The sequence below is a fragment of the Budorcas taxicolor genome, chromosome 6 (genome assembly GCF_023091745.1).
Source record: "Budorcas taxicolor isolate Tak-1 chromosome 6, Takin1.1, whole genome shotgun sequence".
Lineage (NCBI taxonomy): Eukaryota > Metazoa > Chordata > Mammalia > Artiodactyla > Bovidae > Budorcas > Budorcas taxicolor.
In genome coordinates this window covers 114,285,574-114,310,583 of record NC_068915.1, presented here as the reverse complement: position 1 = coordinate 114,310,583, position 25,010 = coordinate 114,285,574, and the positions used below count along the sequence as shown (strand labels likewise).

The following is a 25,010-nucleotide window of genomic DNA, read 5'->3' as shown; positions in this document are numbered from 1 at the left end:
CCTGGGACAGCGCCCCTGACTCCACGTGGGGGCTCCGTACCTTTGCCGGTTTTGTCCTGGAACTCTGAGAGGAAGCGCGTGATGCGGTCTGAGGGGATGGCAAAGGAGATGCCGGCCGCGACCTTGAGTGTGTTGATGCCAATGACCTCACCGTCCTGGGGAGGAGATCAGAGCGGGCGGTCACTCCGAGAGCCCAAGTGGCCGCTGCCCTCAGTGGCAGAGCAGCGTGTCCGTGCGACTTGGCTCCCAGATGGGGGGCCCTCCCTGAGAAGCTCCCTAAAGGTGCTCCAGGGTCCAAGTCTGAGTCAGGGACCCCCACCTCTCCTGCCATTTGCCTCCACACCTGACCCCCTAGCTGCATCACTGCAGAGTGTTGGCCTGGGAAGCTATAGTCTGTCCCCTAGAAGCTGTGCCTACTGACCGAAGACGCCCCCAGCCAGCCTTCTGAGGGGCTGGAGCCAAGAGGGATGTGGTGAGGACTGAGGGACCCTCTATCCTCTCTTTCAAGAAGCAGGGTGGGGGGACGTGGGGCCAGGCAGCCCCCAGCATCCTCCACTGTCTGTCCCTTTCGAGCTGGGCTCCCTCCCTGTCCTGCCCCCTCCCCCCCACATAAGGAGGCAGGGGCAGCTTGGCCTGATCTGCCACCTGAGACCCCACTCCTGGACGCAGCTCCTCCCAGGGGTGCCCAGCAGACACCCCTGCCCCAGAGCTCCTGCGGGACCCCGCCTGTGTCTATCCTTACATGTCCCAGACACCAGCCCCAGGGAGCCTGGGGGCCGAGGTGCGTGGCAAGCCCAGCTCCTCTCCCGTCAGCATGACGTCGAGGGGACCGGCCCCTGACCCGTGTCCCCTGCCCCAGGCCCACCACAGGCACTGGGTCCTGCTGCTCTGAGAACTCCCTTGCTCCGCTGACAGCACCAGCTCCCCTGGGGGCAGCACATGCTTGGGGTCGCATCCTCCTCCAGGGCCCGCAGACCGTTGGGTGTGAAGGTGCGAGGGCCGTGTTCTGGGTCCCAAGTCCCCCTCGCGGCTGTGCCGCCCACCCCAGTGTGAACAGGGCCCCAGAAAACCCAAGGCTCCCACCCCAGGGGACACTCACCAGGTTCACCAGCGGTCCCCCGGAGTTCCCGTACTGCAGGGAGGAAATGAACGTCAGCCGGGCCCCGCACCTCCCCTCCCAGAGGGCTTCTGAAGCTTTTTCTTTAGAAACTACCATCCAACCGGTCCAGAAACACGTAATTGAATTTCCTCCCCCAGTAGGGTTGAATGGAGAAGGAAATGGTAACCCACTCCATTATTCTTGCCTGGAAAATTCCACGGATAGAGGAGCCTGGCAGGCTACAGTCCGTGGGGTCGCAGAGTCAGACACGACTGAAGCGACTTAGCACAACAGGCTTCAAAGGCCTCAGTGCCCATTCCACAGACAAGAAGGCTGAGGCCCACAGCGGCCGAGTGCACAGCCGTCTCTAATCATCGGGGTCTGAGCTGGCCGGTGCTGTCCAACCAGACCTCACGGGCTCCCTCCAGCCTCTCATCCATGTCTCTACCCTCCCCAGTGGATGCAGGACAGGGCACCGCTTCTCATCCCACTGGCATCGAGAAGTCTTTCAAAGACCAACACTTCCCAGAAGAGGGTCTAAACCATGGCAGAGCAGAGAGGTGGCGGGTGCTGGGTGTCTGGGCAAAGGGCTTTGTGCATGCAAGAAGCAGCATCCAATAAAATAATAACAGTAGCAGCAATAACAGTGGTAATGATGTTGATGGGGTGAGTGATTTAGGCAAAGATATTTCTGAGGTCTTGGCTGCATTTCTATTACTCTGAAGGGCTGACCTAGATCAGGGCTGCGGCCTCTAAGGCTGCGAGGGCCGGCCTGGTGCCCACGGGGAGAACTCCCGGGAGTCAGAGCTCCACTTAATGTAAAGAAAGAACTTCCAGCCAGTGGACGTTGGAGAGAGGGGCTCTGGGGGGCGGGGCCCTGTGGGCGGGGCTCCAGGGCGGGGCTCCGGGGCGGGGCCCTGTGGGCGGGGCTCCGGGGCGGGGCTCCGGGGCGGGGCTCTGGGGCGGGGCCCTGTGGGCGGGGCTCCGGGGCGGGGCCCTGTGGGCCGGGCTCCGGGGCGGGGCCCTGTGGGCCGGGCTCCGGGGCGGGGCCCTGTGGGCCGGGCTCCGGGGCGGGGCCCTGTGGGCCGGGCTCCGGGGCGGGGCCCTGTGGGCCGGGCTCCGGGGCGGGGCCCTGTGGGCCGGGCTCCGGGGCGGGGCCCTGTGGGCCGGGCTCCGGGGCGGGGCCCTGTGGGCCGGGCTCCGGGGCGGGGCCCTGTGGGCCGGGCTCCGGGGACCGGCCTTGAGGCCGCTGTGCGGACTCACGTTGATGATGGCGTCCGTCTGGATGTAGTCCATGTCCGAGTCCCGGAGGCCCAGCTCCCGGCCGTCCCGCTGGGCTGTGCTGACGATGCCAGTGGTCACCGTGTTCTGCAGGGCGAAGGGGCTGCCGATGGCCACCACGAACTCGCCGGGCCGCAGGTCTGCCGAGTGGCCCAGGAGCAGCGCCGGGAGCTTTTTCTGGGGGTGGAGGGAGGCGGGGAGGATACGGGAAGGGAAGCTCAGTGGTGGGCCTTTGGTGGGACCAGAGCCAAATTATGGCCAGGCCCCCGGCAGGGTGGTCCCTGGAGCAGCAGAGCCATCAGGGTGCAGGCCAAAGCAAGGCTGGCTGACCCTTGGGGCCACCAGACCCAGGGCTGGGCATTCGCAGAGCAGGGGCTCAGCCCACCAGCGACCACAGGTCTCCCCAAGGCAGGCCACAGGTCCACGTCAGGGAGGACACAGAAAGGTCTGGCTGGGCACAGCCAGGAGGCACAGCCACGCCCAGATCCCAGGGGCCTCTGCTGACTCTGGAGGTCAGAAGGCAGGACCCTGAGCCACAGACCCTCAGGGCCGCGGGCTCCATCCATCTGGCCTCTCCTCCCATGTCAGGGGCATCCCCTGTGTACTGTCTGCCTCCAAGTCAAGTAAGAAGTTTTCTGTTTTTCACAGCAGCTCTTGATAAAGCAGGAAAAATGCTGTACACAGAAGTGAGGGTTAAGGAGGCGTTGAGCAGCTGTGCCCACGTGGGAGGCATGGAGCCTCAACGCGCCACGTTCTGTGTTGCTGGGCAGTGAAGCCTCTGCAAGAGGCACACGAGGTCCCAGGTGAGGACCCAGGAAGTGGCATCTGGGATGAGGACCGAGAGGGGACAAAGCAGGTCAGCAGCTTTCCCCAAAGCCCAGTTTAATGCAGGGCTGGGGGCTGGAAGTCAGACTGCGGTCAGGAGAACCCCATCTGGGCACCAGGGTACCTGGTCTTACTGACCCTGCCAGCACCTTTGGTGGCTGCTAGGATGCACCCCTCCACTCCCCAGGGGGAGATTCCAGTGCCTGGAAGGGGAGAGACCCAGCGGCCGCCCACCCAGGGCTCTGAACGGCTCTGCCTCTCCCCACAGGGGTCCTCGGGCAGGGGGTGCATACTATGGCCCTCGGCCAAATCCAGCCAGATCCAGCAGCCTCTTCTGTAAACACATCTTTCCCTGGACTGCAGCCCAGCCATCTGTCTGGCCTGTGGCTGCCTTCCCAGGACGGTTCCCAGTGGAGAGGTTGCGACAGAGACCACGGGCCCTGCAAAGTCTGCATCGTTCACTGTCCGCGCTTCACGGAAAACGTCTGCCAACCTCTGACCTTGAGTATGGCCCTCCCGTCACCCCCAGTTTCCCCGTCTCCAACATAGAGGTGGTGCCCTGGGCTCAGGAACAACTGTCACAGGGCTCCGAAAGTGGGCGAGGGTCTCCCTTAGGATAATTTCGTGGAGTCACTGAATTCCCTCTCGCGTGACCAGGCGAGAGGAGGCCTCCTTGCAAGACACTGATCATCTCAAGTCCTGGCAACTTTTATTCAGAAAGAGCAGAAGCTGGGTGCAAGCTCAACCAAGCTGGACTCACCAGCCCACATGGGCCCCCCTCAACCGCCGCCGCCTCCATGGACTTCATGGCGTGGGCAGGGCACAGGTCAACCCAGGTGAGCCCACGGTGCCCCATGGAGCTGGGACCATGAAGCTGAACAGCAAGAAGCATGCAGGAGGGAGTCACCCCTTCTGTGACCCCCAGGGGGACAGTGGCATCTGCAGGAATAGGCCCAGGAGGGACAATGGAAGTGTCCCCAGCCTTGGAGACCCTCCACCCTCCATGTGGGAGCGGCATATTTCCTTAGGGCCCTGCAGGGCGGTGTCCAGATATCGGGGTTGTAGTCTGACTAGACCCAAGACTAGGACGTGTTGCCAGTCCCCAGGGGCCTCGGTTCCTCTGAGTGTCTGACGGGAAAGTGGGGCTGAGAGGTCCCTGAGCCCCAGGGTCCAGGAAGGGCTCCCCCCCAACTCACCTTGGGGTGGATCTTGATGGTGGCGATGTCCGACTTCTTGTCGATGTCCTTGATGGTGGCCTCGTAGGTGTCACCATTCTGCAGCTGCACCTTGAGCTGCTGCCGGCCTGAGACAGTGTTGGTGCTGGACACCACGTGAGCGTTGGTGACGATCAAGCCCGCTGCCGACATGATGAAGCCTGAGCCGCTGGACAGGGGCACGTTGCGGCCAAACAGAGGGTGTCTGTGGGGAAGGCAGGTGGGTGGGCTGGGTCAGGACTTGGGTGGGGGCAGCCACAGCCAGGGTCTGGGGGAAATGAGCATCCACCAGGCCTTAGGATTGAATCCTGGCTCTGCCACCTATTGGCTGTGGCCTTGGCCAGTTGTTAAGTCTGGACCCATTTCACAGCCACAGAGAGGGGGACAATGGCCTGTGACTTGCCATTTGCGAGGACAAGATGTGAGGCCTGTGAATGTCAGCGCCGTGACGACGCAGCAGGCACTTCCTGCCCTGGAGCCAGACAGACCAGGATTGTAACCTTGAGTCCAATCCCCACTTACACCTGCCTGACTGTGGACAGCCAGGAGGCGGACCCCTCTGGGCCTCAGTCTCCCCATCTGGGAAATGGGCCGATACCACCTGCTCCACCAAGCAGGTGCAGGCAGTCAGTCAACAAGCCATAGGGAAGACAGGAGGATGTGCACACTGCTCCACGGGACTCAGCAGGCCCCCGGGGAATGTCAGCGTCCTAATCTCCAGCTGCACAGAGAGAGGGTCATAAACACTGAGGGGCCCATGCTCCCACCTCCCTCCGGTGCCTTGGTTGCCTGCCCTGAAGCCCTGGAAGGCTCAGGGCCTTCCCGGGGGAGGGTCGCCATTGTCTCTGGGGCCGCAGTGCAGGGTCTGGACGGGGCAGGTCAAGCATGCCTGAGGCTGCTGGACAGACACCAGCCATAAAGGGTCTAACTGTGTGTGTTTGTGTGTTAGGGGGCGGGGATGGGGAAGGGCGGGGAGGAAGAGCAGAGAGGATCTCTGGGAAGCGCAGAGATGCCACCTCCCCAGCAGGTCAGGGACTACCAAGGTCACCAAGAGTGCCCACGGAGCCAGGGACCGAGTCCCACCATGCTCACGGCCGCCCTACGAGAGAGAGGCCGCCCAGTTCACAGGTGGGGAAACAAGGCCTGCAGCTGCCCGGGTCAGTGGAGGTGGTGTCAGCCCCTTTCCTGGATGAGGAGACTGAGGCTCAGAGGGGTCAGCCTCCTGCCCACAGTCAGTTCACAGGTGGTGACCCAGGCCCGGTGACATGAACCAGCCTCCCGGGTCAGGGGAGGTGGTGTCAGCCCATTTCCTGGATGAGGAGACTGAGGCTCAGAGAGGTCAGCCTCCTGCCCACAGTCAGTTCACAGATGGGGACCCAGGCCCAGGGACATGAACCAGCCGCCCGGGTCAGGCAGGGGAAGGGCAGAGCCAGGCTTTGACCTGGGCAGCCTGGCCACTCAGCCCCTCCAGCGGTGACCAGAGCATCTGTCTGCTCAGGCCTGAGACCAGCTCCTGCCTCTACCCGATTCCATGTGGTTCCCTGAGCAGTAGCTGCACCCGATTGCGGGGCCTGCCGGGTGCAGGACTCGCCTTGGGTCTGAGGAAGAGCCCCAGGCAGTCCAGGGCCTCTCCCTGTGCACTCCGAGGTCACAGCCGGAGGTGCCTGTGCTGGAGGACCACGCTGCCCGTGTCTGGGATGGTGCCCACCTCGGCCTCACCCTGCCCCCACCCCAAGACGTCAGCCTCCAAGGAAGGCTGGACCCACCATTGCGGCCTCCCACTGTAGTCAGCAACTATCTGGTTCAAGGGCTGGTGTCTGGAAGGACGCTGCCCCCCAACAACCACCTGCAGGGCCAAGGATGGGCCATTCACACGTTGGGCTGTCGTTTCCTTAAAGACACATTTCAGGGTCTGGGGCCCATGGAAAAGGCAGTGAGGGGTCAGCGTGTTGCAGGGGGATGGGCTTGGCTCTGAGATGCCAGAGACCCGGGGGGCAGCCCTGAGCCTGCGGCAGCTGCCTGGGCCTCTGTTTCCACATCCAGAAATGGGGACATGGGAGCCTGCCTTCCCGACCCGTGGGAGGGCCCCGGAGTACGGTGCACCTGCTGTCGGTCAGCGCTGAGGTGTGGGCTGCTGGGCCCGGCTATCTCCTCCGGGAGGCGGCACCAGGCCAGGGCGGTGGGAGAGGCTCAGGAGGGCAGGAAGGGCAGCCCGTGCGGCGACGGGCACGGAGCAGGTTCCGAGGACCGTGCGAAGCTCGCGCCAGGCATCTGCTCAGCCCCTAGGCCTCCAGAGGTTGGGGGCGGGATGCAGGTGCTCCCACTGATCAGGCTCCACGGCCAGTGGGCAGGGGCGGGGTCCCGTGCTGGGGTCAGGAGTCAGCGTGGGAGCGATTCTGCCCGCTCGTGGCCCCCTGCTCGGGGTGGGGTTGGGGGCGGGTTGCCTCGTCCCCTGTGCTTTGGGGGGCTGATGACGCTGGCTGCCCCCACTGCTTGGGGAAAGCTGTGAAGTCAAGTCAAGCGAGGCCCCGGGGTTGTGGCCGAGGCCTTGGCGATGGTCCCCTCGGGCAGCATGGCATGCAAGGGGCTGGCTCCCTCCGACCCCAACAGGATGGAAGAGGGGTGTCTGACCCTGTGTGTCCCGTCTGGGCCCCTGCCATCCCCCTCCACACACAGCGGCCGTGAGGTTAAGACAGAGCTGCAGTGTCGAAGTTGGTCTGAGAGGAGACCCCAGGATTCTGCGGGAGCCGGGGGTTTGCAGGGCGGTATCAGCTCAGACAGCCCCCGTGACCCTGCAGCAGCCGCTACAGCTGGGTCAAGTGCGAGCTGCTTTCTGCCTCCTTAGGCCATGAGGTCAGGGTCGGGGAGGGGCGTCCTCCCCAGGGCAACAGCAACCAGGAAGTCTGAGCAGGGTCCGCTGGACTCCACAGCCACTCGCGTCTCTACTGGCCCCCTTCCCCCAAGTGCTGGGATCGAGTCTAGTCTGGGCCCAGCAGATGGTGGGGGTGGGGGGTAGGAGGGGCTCCACGCACCTCAGGAAGAGCTCTATGTGGACCACAGCCGGCGCGATCTTCTCCACCACATCGGCAATGAAGTTGAACTTGTACCGCGGGCTGGTCAGCTGGTGGAGACCTGTACTGGCAGGAAAAACCGGGTGCATTAGTGAGGCCCAGACCTCCAGGCACAGGGCTCGCTTGTCCCAAGGGTGGCAGACGCCGGGCTTCCCCACCTTATATCGCCAGGGCGGCCGGGAGGCTCAGAGAGGTCAGGACACTTACGCTAGGACACGTAGCACTCACAGAAAGTTCGGGCTGGACCTATCTGGGCCAGCTGCCAAGAGCCCTTGCCCTTTCTCTCCTAGACAGCAGTGTGCTGGTGTGAGGAAACCGTCCCCCACCCCAGCTTGCAGCTCTGGCCTGTCCCTGCAGGCCCTGGGCCCGTGCAGTGGTTGGACAAGGTCATGGCCGAAGCCCCCGGCCGTGGGGTGGCCCCCTCCTGGGCCACGTCGGGCTGCCGCCATCTGAGTTGCCAGGGCCCCTCCACGTGTGTGTCAAGCTTGGCCCGGCCCCAGGACGGCCTACCAGGCAGCTCGCGACCTTCCCTGGAGCTTTCACCGGCTCAGATTTCTGCTGCCGTCAGCAGCCGCCTGCCGGGACCACAGGCCTGAGGCATGTGGGTGCCATGAGACCCACTCCCCTTGGTCTCCCTGTGGGCACATGTGCTGGGGTCTCCCAGGTCCTCCACTAGACAGCAGGGCCATCTGTAGCCCGTGCTGCTCAGCACTGCTCCTAAGAGGCTCCCAGGGCCCGAAAGGAGCAACGGGCTGGGCTCCAGCTGTGTGGCTTCAGGCACATCGCTACAGTCTCTGGTCCTTTCCACCCCTGCCCGCTCCAGAGAGCTGAGGGAACAGGCCGTGACTTGCAAACCTTAAGGCTCCCCGAAGTTGCTGAGCAAAGAGGGCTCAGCCCGTAAAGCCCAGCCCCGCAGCTGAGGGTCTCTGGGAAGTGACTGGACACCAGGATCTAGAGAAAATCTGGTTTTTCCCGACTGTCCAAAGGGACGGGAAGGAGCGCAGGCCCACGGTCGGGGCCTCGGAAGCCTCTGTGGACAAGTGAGGCCCCCACCCACAGCCGGACTCATCTCCCCAGCTGTCCAGGGGGCAGCCAGGGAAGGGGTCATCAGTTCCATCCCGAAGGTAGAAAAACAGAAACTCCGTTGGAGGAGAGCCAGGCTCTGGACGGGGCCACAGATCTCCCTTAGGTGACCCTTAGGCCACCCACCTTAGGGACCCCCTCCCTGCCGGATCCCCCACTCAAGGCCCTGACTGTGCATTAAAGCCTGACTGGGACTCAGGGCCCAGAAGAGAGCTTGCCTTGGGCTCTGTGGTCAGGGGAGGCGAGGAGGGCCTACCCTACTGATTCTGTGATGTCTGCCTCTCAATCAGCCCATGGTCACTGACCGTTCAGGGCCCAGCCTCCCGCGGTCAGCCTGAATCAAAGGCCGCCTGTCCAGGGTGGCAGGAGCCTAGCTGGGATGTGCCCCACTCTTGGCTCCTTGACGATCAAACGGTGGGCTCCCAGGGACCCCCTGCAGAGGCAGAGCCCCGTGGAGGGGTGGCATTTCAGGTTCAGAGGTCGTGGTCAGAGACCTGGGGCCCACCCCAGGCCAGGGCTCTGTGGCTCCCAGCACACACAGGTGCCCAGCACACTTATTTCCATGTGGATTGCTAGTGGTCCCCGAAATTCTGGAGGAGAAGCTACTGGCCAGCTAGCCCGTGGAGGCTGAGCCTAGCTCTGCGGCCCTGCCCAAGGGCGCTGGGAACCTGCATTCATGTCTGCCTTCAGGGCGGAGGGGCCACTTCAGGTTCTGTGGTCTCACAAATTTCTCCCCTACCAGGCAACCCCTATGTCCCCAAGGTTCCCGGACAACCCAGGCAGCGGAGGGCTTGGCACTCGGCCTGGATATTCTTTAGTCTGGGCTCGTGCCCACCCCCACTCTGCACTGGGGCGGGCAAGGCCAGGTGTCGCCCCTCCCGGTAGGGCCGCTCACCCCCAGGCCCTGCTCCGTCACCCGCTGTCTGTGCCTCCTCCCACCCGCATCTCTCCCGAGCCCTCCCCGTCCCAGGTGCAGCTCAAGCCCCTCCTCCTCCAGGCAGCTCCCCCTCCCCCTCACCGCCGGCAGGTTTCCCCCAGATCCTCCTTGGGGCTCCCGGCATAAGACCGGTCTGCCGCCCTCGCTCTCATGGGGTGCCGAGCACCTTCTGGGCACACAGCCCGTGCTGGGAACGGGCCAGTGACCGGCCAGTCCCAGCACTGTGCGACCAGCGATGGGACCGAGGCAGGCCTGGGGTGTGCTGTGGAGTCCAGTGCCTGGAAGGGCGCACTGGGTTGGGGGAGCAGAGGTGCAAAGACACAGCATGAGGGCAGCTCCGGGTGGATCTGGCTGAGCGCAAACTGGGCCCAGTGTGAACAAGGCAGAGAAGGGTGAGAGCATCCGGCCAGAAGAGGCCGTGCCACCATGCAACCCCGTCCCCGGCCTCGGGGACCCCGTCCCCAACCTCAGGGACACTGACTCCATCCCCAACCTCAGGGACCCCGTCCCCGACCTCAGGGACCCCGACCTCAGGGACCCCATTCCCGACCTCAGGGACCCTGTCCCTGACCTCAGGGACTTCATCCCCGACCTCTGGGACTCTGACTCCATCCCCGATCTCAGGGACTCCAGAGCTTTAGGCACGTCTGCTCCCCACTGGCTGACCCTGCCCAGCAGGTCCTGCCAGCTGGCAGAGCGTGCCCCGAGCTGCCCAAGCCGCTGAGGCGCTGACCCAGCTGCCCGCAGATCCAGACCGCACATGGACCGTCCCCCAGATGCTCTTCTTTCCAATGCAGCCTCTCCAGAGATGAGTTAAAATAGGCCACACTCGATTTCATGTAATGATTTGAGAACAAAAACCCCCTGTAAAACATTCACAGGTTACAGGCTGGTGGGAAAACACATCACAAGATTTCATGGCGGCCACCAGGGCAGAGGCAGAGCGACGGGCGACTGTGCTTCGGTTTGTGGATTTCCTGAAGGTTCTCCTCTAGGCAAGTTAGACGCAGATAAAACAGAGACTGGAGAGAGGGAGGCCTGGTCCGGGCTGTGTGTGCATGCGTGTGTGTATGCATGTGTGTGCACAAGTGTGTGTGCGTGTGTGCACATGCGTGCATGCATGTGTGTGCGCACGTGCGTGTGTTTTCGTGTGTGTGTGTGCGCGTGTGTGCCCTGGGCTAGGGGGGTATGAGAGCAAAAGTTTCCAGCGCCGCAGGCGGCAGGGCCCTGGTGGCTGCAGGAACCCCAGGGAGAAGGTGGGCAGGACTTACCTCCCACCCATGCACCAGCTCCTTTGGGACACAGCAGACCTGTCGGGATGCCCCACAGCCCAGCTGTCACCAGCAGAGGTGACCCCCAAGGCAGCCCCTGAGAGGGGGAGGGTGGGAAGGATGGAGAGCAGGGATGCCCTGCCAGACCCCAGCTGACCCAGCAGCACACAGTAGGTCTGCAAACACCACCACAAAGGTTGTTCAGCCTGCTAAGCAGCTCTCGCCGTGGGAGCCGTGTGTCAGGAAACAGGCTGGAGGTAAAGACGGTTGAGGGTGGACACAGGCCTGGTGCCTCCAGACCGTCTGTCCTCCCTGACCCTGGGCCCCTGCAGAGCTCCTGGGTCAGCCAGCTGGTTCACAGCAACCCCCCCCAGCCCCGGAACCAGGTCCTGTCCCTTTAAGAGGGCGAGGTGGGTGGTGGGGATGGGGGGGAGGCGGGGCAGGGAGGGCTGCCTGGGCCGCCCCCCCACACACAGATGAGTCATCCCATGAATCAGTGGGAAAGGAGAGACGCGGTTCCCACCGCCGCGCTCCACATGAAAACCGCGGGCCCCACGGCTGGGAGGCGGACTCTGTTTATTTGGGGGGTTTTTGACAACCCCCACCCCGGCCTCACCCTGTCCTGGAGCCAGAGTTCTGAAGTCTACAGTCAGTCTTGACCAGATTCAGCTGTTAGCACTTTGTGCGTGTGTGTGTTAGCCCTAGCCCGCGGGCCCTGGAAGTCCTAGTCAGGAAGACCTTGAAAACAGCGCAAAGCAGTCAAGGCCAGGTGTCCAGTGGCACCTCCCGGGGATGGGAAAAGAGCCGAGTGTGCCCAGCGCCCGCCTCCTGCGTTTCTGTGCGGCAGCGCTTCCGGGAGGGCTGACAGTGGCGGACCCTGAAAGAGGCTCTACTGCGTGTGCTGACTCTGGGTGCTCACGACGGCCCGGGGAACGGGTGGGGAAGTCCCGGCCCAGGAAGGCAGAGGGACTGGCCCAGGCACCCCACCCAGGGCCACGCGTACTGCCGCACAGGTTGTGAACTGTACAACCCTGGGGCCGTTGTTAACAGAGATCACAGCGTGGCAGCTGCCCTTGGAACTGTGCAGTGCGCAACCTGCCCAACTGTACACCTCACCTGTCTAGCACACAGCGGGCAGAGCCAGGACTGAGACTCAGGTTTTTTCCCTCTAACTCGGAGGTCACTGCCCATTCTTCTATTGCGTCCTGCAATCAGAAGACTCCCCCGCTACCCCCGTCATCACCCAGCAGTCAGCTAAGAACTGAGGAGGGAGGGACCATCAGCAGGTGCCCACAAGGTCCCAGGCCGGGCCCATCCATCCACAATGCTGACAGCCTGCAGGCCGGAGGGCAACCTCTCGCCCGGGCTCGGGGGCCGGGGCTTCCCCTTTAGTCCCGCAGCCTCGCTAGTGCCCTACCCGCCTCCCGGTGGCCTCGGCTGTGGTTCCCCAAGCACGCACGTTCTGAAGTGGCCCACCCAGCCTTTGTAGTCAGTCCTTCTCCTGCAGACCCCCAGGCCCAGGCCCACACACTGCCCCTGGGGAGGCCGCCCTGCCTGACTCAGTGGGCTCAGGGACCAAGCTGTCTCATCTGGGGCCCAAGGCCCTGTGTGACCCCCTCCCAGACCTGTCCTTCGAGAAAGTCCCCATGGCCTGGGCACCCCGACCCACAGCAGTGAGCAGAGAGCCTCAGAGAACGGGGGGCCTGAGAGTGGGTGCACCGTCCCAGGGGCTCCTCCGCAGCCTCTCCTCCACACCCCCAGGCCCCACCCACCACCCACAGGGGCCGCTTTGCAGCCCCAGGGGCTGCCTTCCGGATCTAATTAGTTCCCAGGATGGCTCTCTGCCTGTGTTTTTCTTTTTCTTGAAAACATGCCTGTCCCGGAGTGAACTGTCTCCCCGCAGCCAAAGACGGTGACTTCAGATCCCGCTGCGGCTCCAGGGGTAGGGTAGGAGGGAGGGGGGACCCCTGCTGTCTGTGACCCTCAGGCTCCCATCCCTGGAACACAGGGCTGAGGGCTGCAGCCAGACCTCCACTCCACAGGCCACACCAGCCCAGGCTCTGGGCATTTAGGCTTCAGGGAATTTTCACAGCTGTTCTGCAAGGCAGGGATCATCATGATTGTATAGGCGAGGAAAAAGGCTCAGAGAGGTCAGGGCACCCAGCAAGGCTGGCAGCCAGGTCCCCCGACCCCTGACACGTCTCTTTCTCCTCGTTGGTCCTTGTCCAGAGTGGTGAGCTGTCCCGCTCCCAGGAGAGCCCGGCATGGCCGGTCCTCAGCTTGGGGCCAGCCCAGCTCTTCCGGCTGTGAACCCCACTGCGGCTGCAGCCAACGCCACGGAGCAGAGGGCTCTTCCACCAGCCTGTTTGCGCTTTATGAAGGGGCGCCACAGGCCAGGCAGGACTCCAGGCCACCCAGAAGCTAAGGTGGGGTCAACCCCCTGGTCTTCCTCTTACAGGAAGCCCTCCCTGCCCTACTGGCCCATCAGTTGACTCAGCTGTGACGTGGGGGCTAAACGAGGCCAGTGGAACCCCCGTGGGCAAGGCCTGGCATGTGGCAGCCTTTCTGCCAGCGCTGCCTTCTGGCTCCTTCCCATCCTCAATGGCCCTGCCTCCCTCTCATAAACTCCATGCACGTCAGAAACGTCGACTTGGCAATGTTTAGGTTTGTTCCCACCAAGGCCTGTTAACCCTTACACGGGGGTAAATTATCTCATCGACTGTCAGTGATCCAGGGAGGAGGGTCTGTTGGCCCCCCTTCACAGATGGGGAAGCTGAGGTGTGGAGAGCCGAGATTTGCAGGGCCTCACCTCGGGAAGTGGTGGAACTCGAACAGAACTGGGTCTCAGTCCTGGCTCTGCTAGAGGGCTAAAGCATACAGTCAGGCGGGTTGTGTGCGGCACAACCCCAGGGGCCCCATGCTCCCCTCTGCAGCAGACTTGGTGTTCTGTTTGGGAGACACACACCCACATGTCCTGGCCATGTCTGTGCTACTCTAGGACAAGGAGTCTGTGCTTTCTTTCTTTCTCCAACTATTCAACACCTTTATCAAAGCTGGGAGGCCACTTCCTCAGGGGCTGGAGGCCTGCCCGGTGGCCAAGACCAGTCTCAGGGCAGAGCTGTCTCTTCCCACCTGCTGACCTCTGGCAGGCGACTGCACCTTGCTGGGGTCTTTTCTTATAAGGGCCATGACAAACACACCCAGATACGACGGGCGTTTAGCCTGTAGCACAAGGCCTCACCTTTGACCCTGGTAAAACCTGCTGGCTTCTCTCCATCAGAGCAGCCCAGGAGGAGGTGGCTTTCAGTCTCTCCGGCAGGACTCAGCCAGTGGCCCACCGCTCCACACCCGGTTTGTATGAACCCCGGGCCTGCAAGGAGGCCACGTGACTCTGCTTGTCCTCATTTCTCCCAGGCTTTCGGCAGCCGAGGGGCACGTGTCGGGCCAGGTGGACGCCGTCAGTGGGTTGAGCCTGACTCACTTGGGCTCCGGCTCCCCCGGCACAATACTCACGGCATGACGGACTCAGGACAGTTCATCCCCCAAGTGGCTGGGTGGTCTCCATCGGGTCCCCTTGGGATGTGGACTTGAAGACAAGCTCAGACCTGGATTTGGACGGGGTGGGGGTGGGGCTCCACGGGCCCCGCAGGTCATGGAGGGGGCTCCCACAGTCAGGAGGGGCGATGAGCCTGTGGCCCTGCCCCAAACCTCGGCCGCCCCCTCTCAATGATGCAAACACAGCAACACAGCAGTACCAACCCAGGGACAGGGCCGCTCGCCAGCCAGGCTCCTGCTGCGGAAGCCCGTCTCCCACTGGACACCCTCCACGCCAGAACCCACGCCAGAACCTAAGCAGAGCTCTCCAAACCTGCTCTTTCAGGACAGGCCCAGCCACCCGCCTGCCCTGCACCCTGCTCCCTCAGTCATGAGACCCCAGAGCCTCTGGGGCCTGTCCCCCTCGGCTGCCAGCCGAGCTCAGACCCACTCAGGCACCAGACTCCCATGAGCTGGGCCCCACGCCCCACTCTGCACACCTGTTACCCAGAAGCTTCAGGGGTCTCTCACTTCCTGAAGATGGCTCACCCTCACTGCTCCTCTCGCCTATGCTTAGCATTTCCTGCTATCCTCCTCTGCACAGGCTCTGCCTGCATCGGCCATCTCCACGGCTGTTTAGATGCCACCTCCTCCAGGAAGCTCTCCCTGATTGCTCCCTCTCCTCATCCCAGAGATGTGTTCTCCCTCCCCTTCACGGCACAGATGATCAGAGATTTCACAGGGACTTGGCTGGTGGTGGTGGTGGCAGTGGACAGGAAGCAGAGCCCAGGATATACTGAGCCAGTGGGCTGCATGGGAAGTCCTGCTTGGTCCCCAAAGGCAAGTGGGGGTCCCGTGTGGAGGTGCATGGGAAGGGGACAGGCCTGGGGAAGGCAGGACCGGATGGGGTGCTATGGGATCCCAGCACACCTCCAGATCAGCTTTAGGGAGTGCGAGGTGGCTGGGTGAGGGTGCTGTCCAGGCCAAACCCTGGCCGGGAAAGGATGGCGGCACAGCAGTCCAGGCCCTAAGCTCCTCTTGGCCGGATCCCTGGCTCCTCACAGGTCCTCAGGAGCCACCAGAGGCTGCAACTCAGCCCCTGGTCCGGGCGGGGGAAGGGGAGAGGTGGGGGCCCTGGTGAGTCCTGAGTGCAAGGCCCGGGAAGCTGCTAAGAGGATTAAACACCGAAAGTCAACAAAGCTCTTAAACAAACAGAGCCCAGAGTCTCCACTGGCACCTGCTCTGGGGCTGAACAATAAAAACTGATGATTAAATGCCACGTTGTGAATTGCCCTCCAGGATTCTTGCTGGGAAAATCCCAGGGACAGGTTCGGACAACTGACCTCTCAGCGACCGAGAACGAATGAACTGCCCTGGGGCTCGAAATTCTGAATTGCAGACGCACAGGCCTCCTGGTCTGCAGCTGTGGGCAGAGGCTGTGAAAAGAGACCCGTCTGCTCCGTGCAGACGCAGCTTTCCGGCCTTTACTTTCCCCTTGATGGATACTCATCCCCAACACGTAGCATCTGCCTTGCACAGACATGGGAAGGCGCAAAAGCTCCCTGGGTAGGTAGTGAGCCCACCGTCACTGGGGGGTATGCAAGGAGAGACACCCACCATGTGGGCCGGCCTTTCATTCCAACGGCACCCACTGAGCTCAGCTGCTGGACCAGGCCTGCAGAGAACAAACAGACCAGATGTCCGCCCTGTGAGGCTCAGAGCCTGGTGAAGTTGAATAAGACATTGAGTTAGAGAAGAAATGAGAGGTGGTTCAGAGGAGTCCCCATGGTGCGCCCATGAGGCTGATGCAAGGGACCACCCAGGCAGTCAGGGAGGGCAGCTCATCTAGGCTAAGGCAAGTTGAGGACCGGTCCTACGAAGGTGAAGGAATGGGAATTTGGTGCAGCAGACACTGTACTTGCAAAGACCCCGAGGCGGAAAGGAGACCAGTGTGGCTGCAGCCCGGGAGAAGAGGGTGTTGGAGGGGTGGGCAGGGCCAGACGGCACAGGGGGTTGAGGCTCAGGGTAGGTGTTGGGGAACGGCTGCAGGGGTCCCACCCGTGATGGGCAGCATGGATTTATCACAGTCACCCTGGCCGCCGTGTGAAGAAGTGACCGAAGGGAGGATGAGGGAGGCGGAAAAGGTCCGCGGAGGCCAGCGTGGCTGGAGGGACCCTGGGGGGAACATCTCAAGGTCGAGCTGAGGACCCTCCTGCAGACAGGGAGTGAGGAACGAGGGGAAGTAAGGGGTCAAAGCATGACGGAGCCTTCTGACCTAAACTCCCCAGGGGTGGTCCTGTTGGACCAGGACACAGGACTTCGGCTCAGGGAAGGAGGGGGCTGGAGACAGGACCCTGGGTGCGTCCGAAGGCAAGTGAGGGTGGAGCCGGCAGGACTCACGTCCAGAGGGATATGTTGAAGATAGTAGCCCCTTACCTGCCACTACACGTGGACATCACCCAGTGATTTCTGACCAGGCCCTGGGAAGGCCCGGGGTCGGGGAGCGAGTATCGCCACCAGGGATGCTCTATAGAGGTTGAGCCTATTGGCGCTGGAGACCCAGGCCTGATCCTGACCCCAGACCTTGGGGGCCCGCCGCCCTGCGTGAAGAAGAGTGCCAGCCAGACCCGGGCCAGGCCTGCCTCTGTCATTTCCCAGCCGAGTGACCTCAGCCCCATCACTTGGCCCTTCCCTGCCTCCGTGAGCACATCTCGGGTGCATGAGTAAGGAACGGATTCGCCAAGTGAGACGGCGCCAGTCCACAGGGGCTGGACTCTGCCCCTGCTGCCTTGCGGGAAGCCGGGTGTCTGAGGTCCCTGTGCCCGGGCGCCGGGAGCAGGGGCGGGCCGCGAACCATGGTGTGCAAGGTACCCATGGGAGGCTGGGCCCATCTGGCCCCGGCCACCGAGGCCGCAGTGGCCGCAGACCCTCTGGGCGCCCCCTGCCCCGGGGGGCTCTGAAGACAGGACTTTCGGTCTGCGCGCCCACCCGGTGCGGCCGGTCCCTCTGCCTCGGCCCGGCTCCCAGCTCCCTGCGTCCTCCCCATCACCTGTCCAGAGAGCCCGGGTCACCTCCCACCGCTCAGCACTGGAGCTCCGCCTCTGGGGAGCCTCCCAGGCCTTGCCAGGTGATGGAAAGGGTGGTGGGAGGCGTCAGAAGCGCGATCATGACACACAAAGTAACCGGCCGTCTGGCGACCGCTGGTTGGAGGCACGTGTCTGCACCAATTCACCGAAACTGAGCATTCGTCCCACTTGACAGATGAGGAAACTGAGGAGCAGGGCCTCATGGGCAGCACCGTGTTCGGAGGAGGGGCAGGGCCAGCCCCAGCTGCAGGCCTCCCACTCCGCCCGAGCCCTCTGCGGCTGCCTGTGGCCGCCACGCTACCGTTCTCTGCGCAGCCTCCAGTGTCTCCCTCCATCCGTTTCTCCAGGGTCCAGCCGGGCTCTGCCTCATTGCAGGGCCCTTGTTGCCAGCCCACGGCGAGCAGGACACACAGAGCAGGGGTTTCGCAAGCTGGGACTCCATCGGCCAAGAAGAAAGGTTTCATGACGCCCCTGGTGGTCCAGGGACTAAGACTCTGTGCTCCCAACGCGGGGGGCCCAAGGTTCAACCCCTGGCCAGGGAGCTAGGTCCCACTTGCTACAACTAAGAGTTCACCAACCACAACTAAAGATCCCCTGGGCCTCAACTAAGCCCCGGCGCAGCCAGGTAAATGAACATTTTAAAAAAGAATACAACATTTAATAGTTATTAAAGAAAATAAAGGCTTCGAAATGCCTAGACCACCTCCAACCCACTCCAGCCCCTGGCGCCCTGGAGCCTGATTCTAAGAGCATCCACTACTTGGGAGAGTTGGCTTTGGGGAGCCTACCCTGAGCCCTCTGCCTATCTGACCTGCCAGCATGGCCTGAGATGGGCCCGCTGGCTCTGAGCCCCAAGGCAGAGGGTGAAGCGGGCACGCAGTAAATGATAACTTTTCCACCCCCGTGACATCGAGTGGCCCCACGCCCCCAGTCTCCCAGGCACAATCCAAGCACAAGCCTGACCACATCACACTCACTTCTCTTAAAACCCTTCAAAGGCTGTCCCATATAATCATGGCTAATCCCACATAATGCTTCCCAAACCAGGCTCCCTGGAACCCCGGCGTGCCAGGGGGAGGTCCCGTGCATTCTCCTAGGAAGGAGCTCTTTGCTGAAGTTCTCTTGGGAAACCCTGGGTTTTTATCATTTTGGTTTTTTTTTTTTTTTTACCTTGTTGCAGGGAGCTCTGAAAGACTCAAGCTGAATGTGACTCCCCACTGCAGGGCTGGAGTTTACTTTCTAGAACGTTTGGGCCCCAGGACACTTGTTTTCAGAATCCCAGACCTGATTTGGGAAGCCTGGCCTACAGGGTGAAATCTAAGGTACAATGTTTATGGGACATGCATGGTCCTGTCCCTGACAAGCTGTCCAGCCTTGGGTGTCACACACATGCACACACGCATACACGTGCACACATGCATGCACACACACCTACATGCACACGCATGCACGCACATGCACATGCGTGCACACATTCACACACATGTGTGCACACACACACCCCTGCACACCAGCTGCTCTGGGCTGTGTGTTCTCCCTGACCTGGCTCACCACACACGGTAAGGTCTCCATGTGGCGATTCACACTGCCTTCTCTTCCCAGAAGAGCTAGCCCTTCAGCCCTTCCAGGCTCCCTGGCTCCCAGGTGGCCTTGTGCCCCACGGTGGAGCCCGTCCTGGGGGTCAGCATCTCCCCAGCTGTGGGCTGAGGGCACACACGGAGCCTGATTCCTCTCAGTTGCTGTGAACTCAGCGCAGGGTGCTGTGCTCAGAGCGCCTAGGAACCAACGCGTGAGCCTGCCTTCCCAAGAAATGCCCCAGACGAACATAGGCACAGCAGGGTTTTCTAGCATTTTCTTTCACAGGGTCAGCCTGTGTGGCAAGAAGCCACCTGGAGCCAACCCCAGGTTAGGGGGTCTACTCTAAGATTGGGCTTCTCCCGTGGCTCAGCGGTAAAGAGCTGGTCTGCCAAGGCAAGAGACGAGAGATGTGGCTTCCATCCCTGGGTGGGGAAGACTCCCTAGAGGAGGGCATGGCAACCCACTCCAGAATTCTTGCCTGGAGAATCCCATGGACAGAGGGGCCTGGTGGGCTACAGTCCATGGGGTCACAAAGGCACGACTGAGCGACTTAGCACGCACGCACGCACGCACGCATGCTCCAAGGTTTGATGGGACTGAGAGATTTCTTACCCCACGGCCTGTCCACACAGAGCCCCCTCACACAGTCCAGAGACACCACACACTGGCTCACCGTTCCTAAACGACCTTCCAGAGACGTATTTCAAATGCAGTACAAAAAAAAAAAAAAAGAAAAGAAAACACCCTATGTGGCTCAACTGCTGTCCTACGGATACCCAGATATCGAAGGCCAGGAAAGAGTGCTTTGCATCCAACTCCCAGGCAGGGCAGGGATGTGGGGACCAGGGGAAATGAGACACAAGGTGGGTACATTTTAATGAGGCTGGAGAAATGCTGGGTGGACCAGGCCCACTGGGGTGGTCAGAGCCCTTGGTCTCACCACCGGTGGGCTACTTCTGCGACCTTGGGGACAGCACTTTACCTTTCCCCATCTTGGTTCCCCGACCTGAAAACCGGAAGCCTGGTTAGAGATCTCTAAAAGAAATCGTCACTTGTTCCCTGGGGAGCACTCCGCCCTGGCTCTGAGCCCCGTTTCCCAGGAGACGCTTCTTCATCCCCACCCCCCCACCCCCCCAACCCCGCCAGCGATGCTGGCGCTTCCGCCCCGGCCGAGCGCTTACCGGATGGGCAGGCGCCCTTCTGCAGCTGGCGCACGGGCGTCCCAGAGAGCTGCAGCGCGCGGCGGCTGGCCGCCTGCAGCGCGCACACGTTGGCGTAGGTGTGCCCGTCGGTGCCACACACAGCATGCGCCCAGCGGCAGCGACACAGCCCGCGCACGCACTCCAAGCTCTCCCCGCACGGCGAGTCGACGGCGCGGCCGCACGCCTCGCCCTCGGTGGCGGCGCACACGAGGCAGCAGCTGCAGAGGTCCGGCACGTAGCCGCCAGGGCAACGGGGGCTCGGGCACCGCGACACGTCGCAGCGCGCGGGGCACGACGCGGCTGGGGGCTCCCGGGCCAACGCCAGGGCGGCCAGCGCGGCCAGGAGCAGCGCCCGCGCCTGCATGGCGGACCGGCCGGCGGCGGGCGGCGGCGCGGGAGAGCGGCCCGGGGAGGGGGCGCGCACCGAGGCCGCGGCTCTGCGCGCCGACGGAGGGAACGCGGCCCCCTGCGCCGGCGGCTCGGGCTCAGGCGGGCGGGCGCCGGGACCGCAGGGACATGCCCGGGGCGCGGGGAACGCGGCGAGGGACTGGAGAGGCGCCCCGTGCCGGCCGGGCCGACGGTCTGCTGGGCGGCCGGCCCTGCCGCGTTTTAAGGCGCCGGCCGCCCGCCCTCGCAGAAAGGGGGTGGCCCGGCCCCTCGCCAGCTCCGCCCCGGCCCAACCGCCGCCCCCCTCCACCCCCCGCGCCGGCCTTCCGGGGCCTGGACCCACCCGCGGCCAAAAGCTGGGCCTGCCTGGTCTGGGGAACCGGGTGACGGTTATGCAGCGCCCGCCCGTCGTGTCAGGGGCCTTGTAGGGGAGGAGCCACCCGCGTGCAGGCCGCGGGCACCATCCCGGGAATCTCTGACCCGGCCCGGTTCGTGTCCCAGTTCCAGTGACCTCAGCTACTCCTCCGGGTCCCCCCCCTTCAAAGAATGGGCAAGGCCAGACCGTTAGTCCCGGCCCCTCCTCCCCAGCCCGTCTCCTCTCCCTGCCCTGCGGCCCAGCGCCCCCACCCCCACCGCGGGCCTCCTGGGCCTGGGTGCCCTCAGGACTCACAGGCCTGGCCCCCGGCCCACCGGCAGTCGAGGTGGACATCGCCCCCCCTGGGGAGACGCTGGGGACAGACCTCCAGGAAGCGCCTCCACCCCACCGACCCCGGCCCTTAGAGCTCAGAGGAGTTGCTTCCCCAGGCTCCGCACAAGGTCTGTCTGGTTCCACCCGAGCTCTCGGTGCCCTGGAACCCTGGCGGGGTCACCTGACAGCCCTGTGCCTCAGTGTCCCCCCTGGGAAAGGGGAAGGCGTAGGGCTGTGCTGTATAGGGGGCGTCCCCTGAGTTGGGGCATGGCATGCAGTCAGCCCACAGGGGGCTGATTATTCTGCACACGTTCTCGGAAAAGACGCTCCAGGCCGGGGACCCTGCCCCGAGGGCCCAGAGCCTGGTGACCGGGCTGCCTGCAGTGTGACGAGGGCTGTGGGTGGGTGTGGTCCAAGGAGAGAGAGGACAGAACCCTCTTTGGAGGTGAGCTTCAAGAGGGTGTAGGGTCTGGATGCTGTAGTGGGCCTGTGGGCTGCTGGCGTCAAGCAGGGAGCTAGTTCCCCCCTGGGTGAAGGCTCAGAAGCAAAGCCAGGTCAGGGGGTGACCTGTCAGGCGGAGAAAGCCTTCGGCTGAAGACCCTGGAGCTGGGGGTCCGCACCTTCTTTGCAAGGCCCTGCGGCCGCCTGCTGAGGTCTAGAGAGCCCTGCTCAGAATGATGGCTTTACATGCATCAAACAAGCTGCACAGCATTACTGGGGGTGGGGGGCGGGGAGCCATGCTGTTATGAACACAGTTGTTAAAGTATATGGTAAAGAACCCACCTGCCAACGCAGCAGACTCAAGAGATGCAGGTTCGATCCCTGCATCGGGGAGACCTCCTGGAGGAGGAAATGGCAACTCGCTCCAGTATTCTTGCCTGGAGAATCCCATGGGCAGAGGAGCCTGGTGGGCTACAGGCCATGAGGTCACAAAGAGTCGGACACAACTGAGCGACTAAACAACAGTGGGGAAACTGAAGCCTTAAGTGAAAGGACCCATCCCTCGCTTTCCTTCTCCCATCTGAAACTGGGGTACAGGCCCCTGGGGTCGCCTTAGTTTTTGCCTGGAAAGGGCAGGCCCCCCGGTCGCAGAAGCTGCCGTAAGCATGGCTGTCTGGAGGACCCAAGTGCTTGTGTTGGTAAAGGGAATTGGTTTCCAGGTGTCCTGGCAGTGCCCAGGAGACGGAGGGAGCAGTGCCCCCTGCTGGTCAGACTCTGTTCTGCCTCCGGGTGCAAACCAGGACACCTTCAGGGCTTCCCTTTGGGTGGCAGGAATCCTTCACCACCACCCCTGCTCCCCGCGTCTCAGTCTCCCCCAGAGCCCCGCCCCTCCTGAGGGTCAGTTCCGTTCAGCAGTCGCTCAGTCGTGTCCGACTCTTTGTGACCCCACGGACTGCAGCACGCCAGGCTTCCCTGTCCATCACCAACTCCCGGAATTTAATCAAACTCATGTCCATTGAGTCGGTGATGCCATCCAACCATCTCGTCTTCTGTCGTCCCCTTCTCCTCCCGCCTTTAATCTTTCCCAGCATCAGGGTCTTTTCTAACGAGTCAGCTCTTAGAGGCCAAAGTATTGAAGCTTCTTCACCTTCAACATCAGTCCTTCCAATGAACACTCAGGACTGATCTCCTTTAGGATGGACTGGTTGTCCTTGCAGTCCAAGGGACTCTCAAGAGTCTCCTCTAGCACCTCAGTTCAAAAGCATCAATTCTTCGGTGCTCAGCTTTCTTTACGGTCCAACTCTCACATCCATACATGACTACTGGAAACACCATAGCTTTGACTAGACAAATCTTTGCTGGCAAAGTAATGCCTCTGCTTTTTAATATGCTGTCTAGGTTGGTCATAGCTTTTCTTCCAGGGAGCAAGCGTCTTTTAATTTCACGGCTGCTGAGGGTGGGCATCCTCAAAGCTCTAGGATGTCCCTGGGTGGAGCTTCAAGGACGCTGGAGGTTCCTCCTGTTTATTATTCATTTACATTTAATCCCCCAACCCCCACCGCTGCTCTCAGTACTAAAGCCCCTTTACAAACAAGATCAAGATAAAAAGGAAAGAAGAGAAACCAAGTAAAGCCAAAAACAGTGATAGAAAAACAAAAAACCAGGAAGCCAGAGGTAGGGCTGGTCCACAAATTGTTGCCCTGAGATGCTGTTTTTTGGTGCGGTGGTCCCCAACCTATTTGGCACCAGGGACCAGTTTCCTTGAAGACAACTTTTCCACCGACCTGGGATGGAGGGGATGGTTTCGGGATGAGTCAAGTGCGTTACATTTTTTGTGCACTTTATTTCTATTACATTAGGTCCATCTCAGAACATCAGGCATCGAATCCTGGGGGCTGAGGACCCCTGTTTTAGTGCATGGCTGTAAGTTTGGCTCCCAGCTTCCTAGCAGCCGGGGCAAGGATGGAGATGAGATGCCCGTGTTACAGAAACAAGCCGTCACTCCAGAGCAGCCTGACTTCTCACTACGGAGAGGAGAGAGCGTCCCCAGGGGAGCCTCAGAAAGGATGCTGTGGTATGTCCAGGCACCCCCATAGCGGGTCCCGCGTGGCTCCCCAGAAAACAGCTCTCAGTGGGAACGAGGGGCAAGCAGCCTAGGCGTGCTTCAAGAAACGCCATTCCTTAGCAGGTGGGATTCAGATGCTCCGGGCAGGCAGGGGAGCTCTGCCGTGGTGCCTAGGCCTGGCAGAACATCCTGGAAGCTCATTCAGGAGCGAGAGCGTGTGATACTGAAAGTGATGAGAACCGGCCTCACGGATTCATAAGCATGTCTTCCCTGCGCACGTCCTTGCCCCCATGACACGTTAAACCGCAGGGAAAGAGCTCCAGGAACCTTTGTTCAGTGCACAGGCTGGGTCGGCCCATCCAACCAGTGGCCCACAACCCAGTAGGGCAAGAAGGTTCCAGAAGAGGTGGGAGGCCCGAGAGGACCGAAGGCCATCAGAAACAAGTCAGCGAGGGCCCCGACACTCTGCTTCGGGGCCCTCTAACCAAACATAGCCCGGGGGACCAAGGTAATCTCCCCATAGCCTGGCGCCCAAGGGCCCCAAGGGTTGCCCAGCACGTTCCTGACCACCAGCAGAGCAGCGGCGGGCCAAGGACAGTCCTGCTCCCTGCAGACTCTGCCGCCTCTGTGAGCTGGGGGAGAAGCGCCCCCAGGAAACACCCACAAATTCTTGGGCCAAGGGGATGCTTTCTGTGGGGCTCAAGGTCTTGCACCTGCCGGTAGGGCTTCCTGCTACAGAAAGTGATCTTGCTTCAGCTCTCCATCACAATACAGTCACCCTCTGGGTCTGGCTCCCATCTAGACATCAGCCCCCTTGGGGACAGTGTCTCACCTCCCCAGCGCTGGCCAGGCTGGGCGTCGGCCAACATTACTCCCACTGATGGGAATGGGGTCGGCTCCCTCCAGGGGGGGACCTGAGCTGGGCCAGGGTGTGTGGGCCCCCTGGGGCACCCCCATCCCATGCCTCCATCTCTGCACAGAGCTGGACAGCCAGCGGGGCCTGGGTCCCCAGGCTCTGGGCAGCCTCTGTCCTTTGACCTCAGCTTTGTCTACAGCTTCACTCTGGATGAGGTCATGACTCATGTAACTTTGGGGACCTGAAGGCCCTCCCAGCCACACCTCGGCCTGCAGTAAGACTCATCAGTGAATGACTCAGAGGGTGGGCCCCTGCACGGGGTTGGGGTGGGGAGGAGGGTCGGGGTGGGTGGGACCCGCTCTGTCTTCAGCCCCCACCCCCTGGGCCCTCCC

The 25,010-nt window shown here is 62.3% G+C and overlaps 1 protein-coding gene and 1 long non-coding RNA gene across 2 annotated transcripts in view; one reads left to right on the top strand and one right to left on the bottom strand.

The window, feature by feature from the left end:
- The window catches only part of HTRA3 (HtrA serine peptidase 3), a 29,186-nt gene extending 8,641 nt beyond the window's left edge, over nt 1–20,545 (bottom strand). Inside the window, exons 1-6 of the mRNA XM_052641670.1 lie at nt 20,161–20,545; nt 7,452–7,551; nt 4,402–4,624; nt 2,363–2,557; nt 1,100–1,132; nt 41–155 (exon numbers count right to left, since the gene is read on the bottom strand). Coding sequence (XP_052497630.1) covers nt 41–155; nt 1,100–1,132; nt 2,363–2,557; nt 4,402–4,624; nt 7,452–7,551; nt 20,161–20,545 — 1,051 coding nt within the window. The remainder of the gene's footprint in view (nt 1–40; nt 156–1,099; nt 1,133–2,362; nt 2,558–4,401; nt 4,625–7,451; nt 7,552–20,160) is intronic.
- Nucleotides 2,334–4,613, top strand: LOC128049438 (uncharacterized). Its single transcript, XR_008199586.1, has 3 exons — nt 2,334–2,518; nt 3,029–3,183; nt 3,474–4,613. It is a non-coding gene; the product is annotated as an uncharacterized LOC128049438 (long non-coding RNA).
- Nucleotides 20,546–25,010: the final 4,465 nt, after the last annotated feature.